Here is a 12,614-nt window from a genome sequence, read left to right as displayed (position 1 = left end):
CATATTATAAATTATGTGATCTCCTTCGGTTTAGTGAGAACTGTGCTTGGAAAATCGGTGTGAATAAAACAGTTAAAGAAAATCAAACCAATATTTTCTTTTAGCTTTCAGGTTTTCCTCTGCATGGATTCAATTTCAGCTTTGCCCTTTCTCTTCTCATCCTCAGTGTGTTCAGTCTTGACTAAGTGTATAATCTGATAATAAATCTTTTATTTAATATGTTTCATCTGAAAAGTAACTTGAGTTCAGAAGTGCTGGAATGACTGAAATGATTGGAATTCCTTTGTCACATAAGCCCTCCCTCTCCTCAAATAATGCATCGGATATCTTTCCATTTGATTTTTGTGTTTCCTTCAGGTGGAACCAATTAGACCTGGCAATAGTGCTGTTGTCTATCATGGGGATCACACTAGAAGAAATCGAGGTGAATGCATCACTGCCTATCAACCCCACCATCATCCGCATCATGAGAGTCCTGAGGATTGCCCGAGGTCAGTCTCCCATTGTTCTAGGGCTATCCTAGTCTTCCAGAACACTTAGCCCCAGAGAAACTGCTAATTTCGAGCACAATAGAATTCCCCACACAGCATAGCTACACTTTATTATCTCTTGGCTAATATAAATCTCAGTGCATTTTGCCTTACTCTTGTTATCTTCAAGCCATCAGCCCACTCCTAACATCCTTATAGAATAATTCTATTATTAGATGGAGATGCTCTGACCTTGAAGCATCACCAGACTCCATAGTTGGGGAGCTGTTGCTTCTCTTCCTCTGCCCAACTTTTGTTTTGTTTTGGTTTTGAATGTCTTTTTATGTGTTGGGACCAAGAGAGATTGGGATCCTGCAGATGCAAACCTTTTGTTGGTCCAGCCATGCCATATCCCCATAAAAGAGACCTCCCTGGCCCCAGTGCTTGGAAGGGGGTCCTATTTCCCTCCTCCTCTAGAAGTTATTAAAGGTTGATAGCATTTCGCAGGGGGCATACATAGTTCTCTCTCTTTCATGCTTTATATTCACAACAACAAAGTGAGGTACTTTGGGCTGATAGAGAGTAGCTGACCCAAGCACCCTCAATGAGTTTCACTACAGAACTGAGGTTTGAGCCTGAATGTCCCCAGCTCTACACTGAAGTGCTTGTGTTTATAAATTAAATTGTGTTTATAAATTAGGATGTTTCCATCGACCCTATGACCAAGTTGTTTGTGCAGCAGGCATTATATATCATGAAAGACTGGAATTGTTTGGACCTTAGGCACACTATGTGAACTTCTGACTCCTATATTTGCGACACAGAAGTTATATCAGGTATTATCCCAGACAATCAACAAAATATTGGTTGTAGAACAATTGAAGCTGGTGGCATTGGGTTATAAATTCCTTAGCTGTGAAGGTCATGAGTTCGCTGCTTTAGCACATTTAAAAAATGTGCTAAATTTAAAAAAATTAGAATTTAAAATTTAGAATTTATAAAATAAGACTTCATTTCTTTCCCCAGTCTCACTACCACTGAAACCAATGGCTTCTCAATTATTTAGCTCAATGTTGAATTCTCAACATTTGTACATTCAATACATTTCTGACCTTTCTAAACCACTTTATATTATAGACTGCCAGGAGAAAAGATCGCTTGTGTTTGCCTTGTATGGCGTCAGCAGCATTTAATATAGGGAAGAAGGGAGATGAGGATTCATTCATGAAGCCTCTAGGCAGACAGTGATGTTCACAGGATTGTAGCTGCAATATTTTGGTAACAATCACACATGTCGTGGCGCATAGCCATGCCCTTTCATCTCTAGGAGCAGATATTTGCTATGATGCTTAGGAAACTTGTTGGGACATTTTCTTTTTCACACACTGATACTGTGGCAATGATATGATGAACATTTTATTTTCTACAGTGCTGAAATTACTGAAGATGGCTGTAGGGATGAGAGCTCTGCTGGACACCGTCATGCAAGCGCTGCCTCAGGTAACCTCTGGTGTCTTATCAGCAAGACCTCGGTCGGGTTTCTCTCATGTTTCTCATTGCCTTGAAAAGTCTGTTGTGAGTCTTTTTCTATTTCTAGTTTCTGCATTTATTTATCACCTTCATTTTCTCAGGACCTAATGGGGTTGATTAAGTGAGAGTGCTATTTTTCCCCTTTTTGCAATTGAATATGCCTTAGTTCAAATTGGTTTGTCAGCTGCTTAAATTCATTGCCTATTTGGTTTTTTTAAAAAAAAATATTTAGAGCAAGAATGTACTTCCTTTACCCAAGGTTGTAGGACCGATGTCTTTAAAAATGTAAAGACATCAGTCCTAAATTGAGAGAGAGAGAGAGAGAGAGAGAGAGAGAGAGAGAGAGAGAGATATTATTATTATTATTATTATTATTATTATTATTATTTTAAATGCATACACACAACAATAGCAAACAATACATACTAATGTGGAGTAGCCTCCATAATGAAAGTACTTAAAGAAACGTGTGTCAATGAAGCTTTGACTTTCCCCTCTGTTTGTTTTCTTTACAGGTGGGGAATCTGGGCCTTCTCTTCATGTTGTTGTTTTTCATATTTGCAGCACTTGGGGTGGAGCTGTTTGGAGACCTTGGTAAGTTACCTGCTCCACCAATTGGCAAAGGATTGATGGAGACAGAATAAAGTGGGGTATTCATTACAGAAATCTGTGGCTTAATTGTCTTTAATTTTGGTTGGTCATACAGAATGTGATGACACACATCCCTGTGAGGGCTTGGGGCGGCATGCCACTTTTCGCAACTTTGGGATGGCCTTCCTCACACTCTTCCGCGTATCCACAGGGGACAACTGGAATGGAATAATGAAGGTAAAATCTGCATCAGAATGGGAGTTGAGTAAAATAAGATGATAGACATTTCCATGGTTTGAGGAATTATGTTGAATATTTCCCTGTTCTGATTCATTTAAGCAAAGATTAGCTATTGTGTCTCTGTGTGCTACAAATTGATTTCCGTTTTCAATCTTGCCTAGTGCCAGCTTCCTCTAGTTGCTGCTGGTACTGCTGCTTCAGCAATTCTTTTTTCTTGGCTAGGGCTTTGTTCTCCTTCCTCCATCCTTCACAGGTTGTTCCAAGCCAGCCAGGGCTCACATTGCAATCATGACATCATCAAAATGGTCAGCTTTCACAATTAATAAGAGCAAACAAAAGTCAGAGTAAGGACAATGCTTCCTGAATGAAGTGAACACCTTCAAAACAGTGAAGCACTTACTAAAGAAACTATAAGTGAGGTGTGGGGTTTTAGTTCTGTTTTTGTTTTGTTTTTTGGCTATTTCTTTTCAGAGATCTCTTCATTGCTACTGTGTTTTCAAGTATTTTCTGATGTATGACTGTCCTCAGGCAAACTGTCGCAGGGTTTTCTTGGTAAGAATTACTTGTAAGGGGTTTGTCCTTGCCTTCCTCTGAGGCTGAGCGATTGGATTTTCATAGCAAAGTGAGGATTCCACCTCTGTTCCTCCAGAGTCAGCACTCAACTCATTACGCCATGCTTTTTCCTAGGCACATACTAAAGGCGATGACTATGGGGCTAATGGAGCCATTCTGTCATTGTCAGTGCAAGCTGTAGCTATTATAAAGGCTCTGTCTATTCCTGTGATGCTATGGAGTTCTGACAGACCATGTTTTGAATACGTGAACAGTCCTTGAAAAGGCTGTATCCTGGGCATGGGAACAGTGAGTTTTCAGAAAACTCAGTGTGACAGAAGGAGGGAATCAAGTTCCAGTAATTCAAAAGAAACATGGTGGAGGGATGAACTAAATGTATTTATAGATATTCAGTGATTGATTTTACTCCTCAAAAAAATTATTTGGGCCAAACTACAAATTCAAGAGGATAGAAACCTATAGTTTGCTCATTCACCTCAACTTTTTTCACCCCCTTCCCTCTGCTCCATTGTAGGACACCCTGAGAGACTGCGATGAGGAATCCACCTGTTACAACACTGTCATTTCGCCTATCTACTTCGTCTCTTTTGTGCTGACAGCCCAGTTTGTCCTGGTGAATGTGGTGATTGCTGTACTGATGAAGCACTTGGAAGAAAGTAACAAGGAAGCAAAAGAGGAAGCAGAACTGGAACTGGAGCTAGAAATGGAAATGAAGACAATCAACCCAGGGCAGCATCCCCTCGCTGAGCCTTTCATGTGGACAGGCAGTAATGGAGGAGAGAGGCCCGAGAGCCCTGGAGGTTATGCTAATCCTATGCAAATCAAGATGGATTCTCAACTGTCATTGGTTCACCCTATGGTGAGAATCTCAGGAGGTGGATGAAGTGGGGAGTGGCCAATATTTTTCTCAAATGGCATATGTACAAAGCCATAAAGAAAGTCCAAGTGTATTGATACTATACAGGAGAGCTGTATTCCTTCTTCTCTGCCAAATTTACAGAATTGTGTAGCATAATTCCTAAACAATTTATCAGGTGTCCTTGATAGGATTGCTATTAGTACTTGAGTAAAAGAGATTTATATATCTTCACGCACTGAAAATTTAAAACATGGCTCAGGTCTCTTGGACATGGTTTGTTCACAAATGCTAATATTAAAGGGAAAGCATAAAGAATATCTGCTTCCCTTTCCTTCAGTGATTGTCAGTTGCCTCCAGTGGAGCCATGAGATTGACTGCATGACTTGGTGCATAAGGGATGCCAGGCAGAGTGCTGTGTGAGATCTCCACTTGCTCTACCAGATAGATGAGTAGTGTGAATGTCTTTGTATAATATTTGGACATAACTGGGCCTCTTAAATCTTTCCAGAACAAAGGGAGTTTGCATTTATTGGTTTAATTTGTTTTTATTCCATTATAAATTAGGCAGCCATTACTCAAGGAGATATAATAAAGCAGGTGAGGCTAAAGGGAAAGAACTAGCAGTATAACAAGTAGATTATCAAAGAGTTTTTAAATGTTCTGAAAGTCAGCTGTTTCTGTCACAAGAAGAATGGTGCCTAGTCTGTTCATGCCCTTCGTGCCAAAAGAATTCAGTTCAGTTCAAAATTATTCAAATAACATGCAAACAATTGTTCCATTAAAAAATAAATTACAAATTGCCCATTAAATGTTTTCAATGGGAGACTCTTGACTTTCTGAACTTCATTTTCCCCCTGTCATTTGGTATTTTGGTATTCAAAGTGGTACATGAAAGAGGAATACAGCTCCTTTTATGCATCCCTGCAGAGTGATGTTATTGGCATGCTTCTTTGCTTGCATGATCTGTAAAATATACACACTGTGTTCGTGAGATTATTATTGTGATTATTCATATCATCATACACATTGGCTCTTGCCTGCATAGAAAGTATGGTTTTGGAGTGACCAACCACCATGTTGCTTTAAAAGCTGTATGCGATATATTCAGGCGTAAGCACTTGAGTCAACATTTCCAATGTTGGGAGTCTGACATTTGGAAATCAGGGTAAAATTTTCAAAAGCTCTTAGGCCTTTTCAGTCCAGGTTACAGAGTTCTGTCAGTGATGAGAGACTCTCAGGCTGCAATCCTAACCCATTTGTCCTACAGAATATGCCTAATTGAATTTAGTGTAGGTGTTTATAATAGCGTACTTTTCTAAGGACTGGCCTTTAATAATTGTTGTGGAAAGTCAAAGGAAACTAAGTCAAAGGAAATTAAGATATTTGGATTAATCTTACTGGAACCAATAGTGGAATAAGGATGCTAACTTAAAACTGTTTTTAGACATTACATCTCAATGCTTTCCAGAAAAATTCTGGTAGTCCACAATATGATCCCCTTGGCTCAGATCCCCAACAAATCCACATACAAATCAATCATTTGTAACTCCAAAGGCCAAAGAAACCTTGAAATGATAGTGGCCGTGTAGTGCAGGGGCGGAGGATTTGTGGTCAATGTAAAATCCATCAATATCTGGAGGATGTCATGAGATCCCATTCCTGCAGCAGTGGCCTCATATTGACCTTTTGTGCAGGGGTGGTGGTGATCTCCAATGTCATTGGTGACTTCACTCCAGTCTACGTTTAAAGGTGTGGTCCAATATGCTGACCTTGGCCCCAGAATAGATTCAACATTTTGGATACCCCCTTTGATCATTAGACAGACTCACTGGCATAGAGGCCACCAGCGGCCACAACAGTTATGGTTTTCCTCAAAGCCAAGTGATTTCTCATGGTGGAAAACAGGCTTAAATGTTCTTCTGCACTTTCAGTGTAGCGAACACATATACACACCTGATCACACAAAACTCCTACACATCCTTTCCTGAGTTTCCTTTTGGCTGAACAGCAAAGGAAATAATGAGCTCCCTGCAGCCTGCAGAAGGGGAAAGCCATGATGTTTCAGAACAAAACCAAACCCTGATATATGCTATTTCTTATTTTCATTTATGTATTTAGTTGAGAGCACAGTCCCTACTTGGCAGGTTGTACATTAAAGTGTGGATTTGGAGGGTGAAAATCTTCCCTTGTGAATGGATGTCCTGAAATCATAATGGTGCCAAAATTTCTTTTATTTTATTGCCCTCTTCCAAGTAGTCATCCAGTTCTGAGAACCAGTGCTATTTGTCTCTTTGCCCACAAGTAGCACCATGTTGAGCATTTCGTTCTGTAGCATAACTGGGTAGGTATTGGGAAGGATTGTATCCCTTTTTAATAGGGCCTCCTTCCTTTCAGATCCACATACATTACCTATTCTTTTATCGCTGGCTTTTGTTTCTGTCACTGTCCCTCCACAACTGGCAATCCACCACTGTGAGAGTCATTGTAGGAGGTAGGGCTCATTCATAGAACAACTTTTTGAAGGGAATATCTCAACCATGGTGTCTTTTGAGGGAGTGTCATGCTGGATAAAAACCAGTGAAGGGCAGTGGTGAAGCTTTTGCTACAAATCCTGGCCATTGGCTGAGTGCTCAAATAGATAAGGAATGGAACAAATTCCATGAAGGGGTCTTAGTGACCAGCAATCACTTGTTAGTAAAAGAAGGAGACAAGAGATTTTCCCCAAGTAGTAGCAAAAGTCTGGACATCATTTAGATTTCCAAATCAATTTGGTTACTTCTTTTGGTTCCAAAACTGGAGTTAAGTAGGTGCTACTTACCTCAGTGTGTGTGAGTTGGGCAGAGTGGTATATTTCATTGGTAGCATATGAGATATCTGTCAGAAGTCATTCCAGTTTTCAGAGAAAGCTTCCCTTGACTTCCTGGTTAACAAGTGAAGAGTTCTATGGCATCTTATTTTGCCTGTGCTGGAAGAATGGGTCATGCATGCCAGCACCAGCAAAGAAAGAAAAGGGCCAAGGATACTGTGTTGAGTCATTTTCCATGCTTTTGAAAATTTAATCTTGCACCCATTCTGTGGGGGCTGAACATTTGTGGAAGCTGGTATTTAAGAGGCCCCCTGAGCACTTTAATCACAAGACACTGCAAGTTCTCCATCCAGCACCTCAGAGAGTCCAGCTGTTCCCATGTGGTTGCGGTGATGTAAATGTGTGGATTTTTCAGGCTTTTAATGCTGGGCTTCCATCCCCACCTCCATTTGAAATTGCACACATTGTTGTTTAGTTCTGCTGCACTGTTCCCTGTTGTGTCAAGTATGAGCACCCTGAAAAGTAGATGTACTTTTGTCAATTAGTAAATAGCTGTCTGTAGCCACATCAAATGAATGTCTCACCAGCCTGAAAGCACCAATGTGTTTAGATTTGGTCTAATGTGTAGTAATGTCTCAGAAAGGTTCTGACCATGGTATTACTGCACTGTTCTTTTTTCCCCTCTCTGTCTCTGTCTTTCCTTCCTTGCCATTTTGACAATGACTGTTGTGTCTGAAAACATTTCTTTTCTTTCTCTCTCTGGTCTCTCTCTTTTCTGCCTTATAATTTATCTCTCACTGGATCTCTCCCTCAATCTCAATTTCTCTGCCTCCGTCTCCCTCTGTCTTTGTCTCTCTCTTTCTGCCTCTCTGTCTATCTATCCCTCCCCCTCCCCAAATCTTTTCCTTTTCCTTTATCTTTCTCTCTACCCTCTCTCTTTGGCCTGGCTTATCCTTCTGCATGCTATATGGCACTCCTCCCAGGAAAGACACTTGTTTGATACCATATCACTGCTGATCCAAGAATCTCTGGAAGGAGAGTTGAAGCTGATGGACAACTTGTCAGGCTCAGTGTGCCATCATTATGCCCTTCCAACTACTGACAATTACAACACTGAGAAACAGGTTAATATTACTAATTTCCTGCAACATTTCTATCTAAATTTAGACTGAAACCTTTTTGAGAAAGAGAAGTTTTCTTACTTGGTCTAACGTCGGTCTACCTGGTCTGAAAGTACAATCCTGTACATACTTACCTAGGAGTATGCACCAATGAACTCACAGGAGCTTTTTTCTGAGTAGATGTGTACAGGATTGCACTATTTTATGGGACAGCAAATGCATTTATTTTTGTTAACAATGAGATGGGACTTATTTACAGGTCAGATTACGCATGTTCAGTGAAGAAGTCAGTATGCATAGGAATGCTGCCTTTACTAGATCCCTCTTAGGATCCATATTTGCTGTGATGTGGTTTCAGTCCTGTGCATACTGAGTTGGAAGCAAATATGCATAGGATCATGCTATGCATAATCATTCCTATATATATGATTGTCATGAAGACAGCATAGAGGTGAGATGTTTCTTATGTGAGCATTTCCATTCATCTGCATGAAAACCCATGTTCAAGTCTTAAGGGTATATGAAGGAGAGCAAGAATGAAGAACTTGCTTGCTTGAAGCCAGGGGATGGGGAAGTTGTCACCTTGTTTGATGTATTTGTTGTGTCAAACTAGATAGTGTAATGAAAATCCTTCTGCAGTTTATTTATCTACCAAATTTTGATTTTTTTCCACGAGAACATACAAGATTGTTTATATGCTCAAAACCCTATTCCTGGTTAAGCCAAAATATTCAAAATCAATTAAATGCTAATTAAAACTTTCATTATTAAAGCTTTAGTATCATATTAAAGAGCATAGCAGTTAAATGATGGTCCCTGTTGATTTCCATCTGTTAGTGAACAGATTTGTTTTTGTGATTCAGAAAGCACCTTTATGTGGCTCAAACTGACTCTTAAACCAGCCATATCAGTGTTTTGTGCAAAAGTTTCAGCAGTACTAACACGGTGAATAAAATAGGCAGCGATACTTTAAAAACAAATGAACTCTTGACATTTTTTACAAGCTGGTAAGTTTCAAAACAAACTGCAGGGGATATACTATGACTTTTCCCACATTCTTAAAACCAGTTTTTATGGGCAATTCTAGAGCTATTGACCCAAAATGATATTTTTCTCTGCTGCATTTCTTAAACCATGTTCCTGTGTATATCAGTTCTGCCGCATGTATCTTCCATCAGTGAAACAGGTTGCTGGCATGAAAATAGTGCATAATAGAGTCACATCAATTAAGAATATTTTTTAATTTGACAACAGGTCATATGGAACTCTGCCAGTGTGTGGTTATTTTTGACTGGCTCTACACTGTAGAATGAATGCAAATAAACACTACTTTAACAGCTAAAGTTCAATGCTATGGGTTCCTGGGAGTTGTAGTTTGGTGAGGCACCAGTACTCTTTGGCAGAAAAGGTTAAACACCTTGTGAAACTACAATTCCATTATTCCATGACAGTTAAAGTGGTGTCAAACTTCATTCATTCTTCAGTGAGGATGCACCCTTTGTGTGTGCTCAGCATTTCTATTTAAATTGACTTTAGGAATTAAATCCCTAATCCTCATTTCAAATTTCAAACAGAAATTCCTCTGAGTAATTAAAAATGATGAAAATAATAAGCTTCCTTAAACTTTGGGTTTCTGTGGATTGAATGGCTTTTCTCATGCCTCTACCTGATTTTGAAGGTGTCCGTTCCCCATTCTCACCAATGAAGCACTGGTTAAAAACCCAGCAGTCCTAGGCCGGATCCAGACAAGCCTTTATCCCAGGAGAATCCACATTTTAGAAACGCAGATTCTCCTGTGGGGGTGGTCTACATCCATCCCAGAAAGCGCACACTTTCTGGGGTGGGTGTCCAGATGCCCTTGCGGGACTGGCCCGTCAGAACATCTGGAGGCCCTACCCCCTCCTCCAAAGACCCAGACCTCTTAGAAAAATGAAATAAACTTACTCGGCCTCCAGTGCACTCTCGTAGCAGCTCTTCCAGCAAGTAGAAATGACATGCCAGGAGAGCAGCGGGGAGCAACCCCCACCCCTACCTCCTGACACGTCATTTATTTAGCCTGCAAACTGTGGGAATACTGTCTGGACTGCAGTATTCTGCAGACCAGAACAGGAAATAGTGGATTTATCCCGCACCTTCCAGGAAGGTGCGGAATAAATCCACTATCAAATTAATTAGCTACATACCAGAGTTTTCCTGGTTTGTAGTGAATTAATTCAGGACTGTCCAGAACATTGTCTGGACAGCCCCTCCTCTATTGTGGGAGTTCCCACAATAAAGCTACTGCCTGGACGGGCCCCCAGAGCTTAATCCATTCTTGCTGTCTAGTCTTTTGAATCACAATGTCAACACATCCAAAAATTCACCATAATGAAAAGGGAGGAAGTTTTGGGTTTTTAAAGTTTGTTTCCACTACCACTGTATTCCAGATTATATGTCCAACAATTGTTTATTGTAATAAGTATATTCTATTGACTTAAAAACCAAACAGTTAATCAGCTGCATGACTGTTAATCAAGAAACGTATGTGTTGTCAGTCGTAGCCAGAACATATCCATTCAATTAATTGGTGAATCATGAATCTACATATAGATAAATTCAGTTAACTCAATGATGCTACTCTTATCAGGACTCAAAGAAGATCGTACTCTGATTTGAGTTATATTTCATAAGTTAAAATGAAGTATCAGGGAAGTAACTGCATTACCCATTTTCTGTCCCATTTTGTGGCCGGGGGGGGGGGGTAGTCTTCAGTTTAATTGTTAGGGCTATTCAGCTTTGAGCAGCCTTGATTAGTTTTTGTTAACCCATAGAAAGTTTCAGCAGTGCTGCCTGAGGTCAATAGGAATTGTTTGTTGGCACTCGTGAACAGCAGTTGGAAACAACCATTGCAGTTGGTTGCAAAAAAGTGACCCTGCACTGACTTCAGCACAGGGTAGCCAATACAATTGAATGGCTTTTCTCGTGTCTCTGCCTGATTTTGAAGGTACATCTCCACCAGCTTCATAGTAGTGTGAGTAAAGTTTAGGAAGGTTTGGGAGTCGAAGACTTCTCCTGTTAAGTTGAAAAACCTCCAGACTCTTTGTTTCTGTATGCATCTGGTAAGAGATGGATGTTTATGAGCCACATGCATATGGACTGAATTGTTCTATGTTTCTTCATCAGTCTTTTCTCCTGAAAGGCTGGTAATGTAGCTTCACCCTATTCCAGTGGGAAGATGTGAGATGGGGTTAAGAAACGGATGTTATGGGGAAAGTTTTCCCTAACATAACACTTTGTCTTCAGAAATGGAGGCTGTTAGCTTCAATAGCAATCCAGTTGGTAATCCACTCCAATGCTGTCTTGCTGGTATGGCAAGGACTGCGGGTTTTGCATTCAAGTTTAATTGTTTAGTGGCAGTATTCTTTAATTATTGTATGCTTCCTTAGACTCACTCTATTGTGGGAAAAAGGTCGAATATAAATTCAATGAATCAATGAAATGTTTTCTTCATAAACATGGGTTACACCCAGTTTTCACCACTGAGTTGTTAGGGGAACTTGCCAGGAGGAGGGATAGAGACCATTGCAACATTTCTTTCTATATTGCCTATAGTTCTGGGTTGATAACTGTTTTGAACCATCAGCTGTTTTTACTAAGTGATGTAGCAAATCTAATACGAGACTATAAGTCTCCGTTTCTGAATACATCTTTCAGGCCAGAATGTCTATCTTCTTGCAAGAAGGAAAGCAGAAACTTACAGTATCATGAAAAACATGGCTTACCCAATGCTCATTTCCCAGCCAACTTCTCATATAGTTCTTATCTCAGCAGACCATCCTGCAGCCCCAAACATCAATACCCAGACCTGAGAGTGGGGAAAAAAACTGAAATACGTTCACATCTTAAAATTTCAGAAATAGTTCATATTGTAAGCACTACTGTTTCCTCCGCCTGTAAGCTATCCTTGTGGTGACTTCACCTGTGTTGTATGAAGCAACACAATCGCTAAGAACTCCTGCTGAACTCTGTTAAGTCCTCTTTATCTAAATTTCTATTTCCTCACTTCCAAATAAATATGTGTCAGATCATTTCATAATCTTCTTAAGGCAAGCTTATACTCTTGCCAGTCACTCCTATTTCTGAAAAATAATTTTAAAATGTAGTGAAAGCCATAAGATTTTCACTCTTGGGAATACGAAAGGACTAGTAATACCAATTAATGTTTGTTTGTGACAATCAAGAACGCATTTCATTGTGCTAGTTTAAAATTGTTTGATATGTAACATAATGATGATCACAGTTGGACAGTAACTAGTAAATTTTCACATAATTTTTTCCCAACCAAAAGCAAACTTTCTAATATAGTCTGAGGGCCCTTCCAAACATTTGACAGCCTCCAGAGAAATTGAAATATAAAATCCAGATTCCTCTCTGGATTTTATCCC

At 39.9% G+C, this 12,614-nt stretch overlaps 1 protein-coding gene across 11 annotated transcripts in view; it reads left to right on the top strand.

Moving 5' to 3' along the window:
- CACNA1G (calcium voltage-gated channel subunit alpha1 G) overlaps positions 1 to 12,614 on the top strand; it is a 420,834-nt gene that overhangs the window by 381,061 nt on the left and 27,159 nt on the right. For 7 of the 11 annotated variants that reach the window (XM_060764775.2, XM_060764774.2, XM_060764776.2 and 4 more), the window contains 6 exons: positions 358 to 491; positions 1,900 to 1,970; positions 2,516 to 2,594; positions 2,707 to 2,828; positions 3,919 to 4,263; positions 8,053 to 8,193. In XM_060764775.2, the coding sequence (XP_060620758.2) occupies positions 358 to 491; positions 1,900 to 1,970; positions 2,516 to 2,594; positions 2,707 to 2,828; positions 3,919 to 4,263; positions 8,053 to 8,193 (892 nt within the window). The remainder of the gene's footprint in view (positions 1 to 357; positions 492 to 1,899; positions 1,971 to 2,515; positions 2,595 to 2,706; positions 2,829 to 3,918; positions 4,264 to 8,052; positions 8,194 to 12,614) is intronic. The other 4 variants (XM_060764777.2, XM_067463775.1, XM_060764778.2 and 1 more) reach the window with 1 other exon arrangement.

Source organism: Anolis sagrei, chromosome 2, assembly GCF_037176765.1.
Source record: "Anolis sagrei isolate rAnoSag1 chromosome 2, rAnoSag1.mat, whole genome shotgun sequence".
In the NCBI taxonomy this organism is placed as follows: Eukaryota; Metazoa; Chordata; class Lepidosauria; order Squamata; family Dactyloidae; genus Anolis; species Anolis sagrei.
The sequence above is the reverse complement of the archived record's forward strand: the minus strand, read 5'-3'. Positions and strand labels throughout refer to the sequence as shown.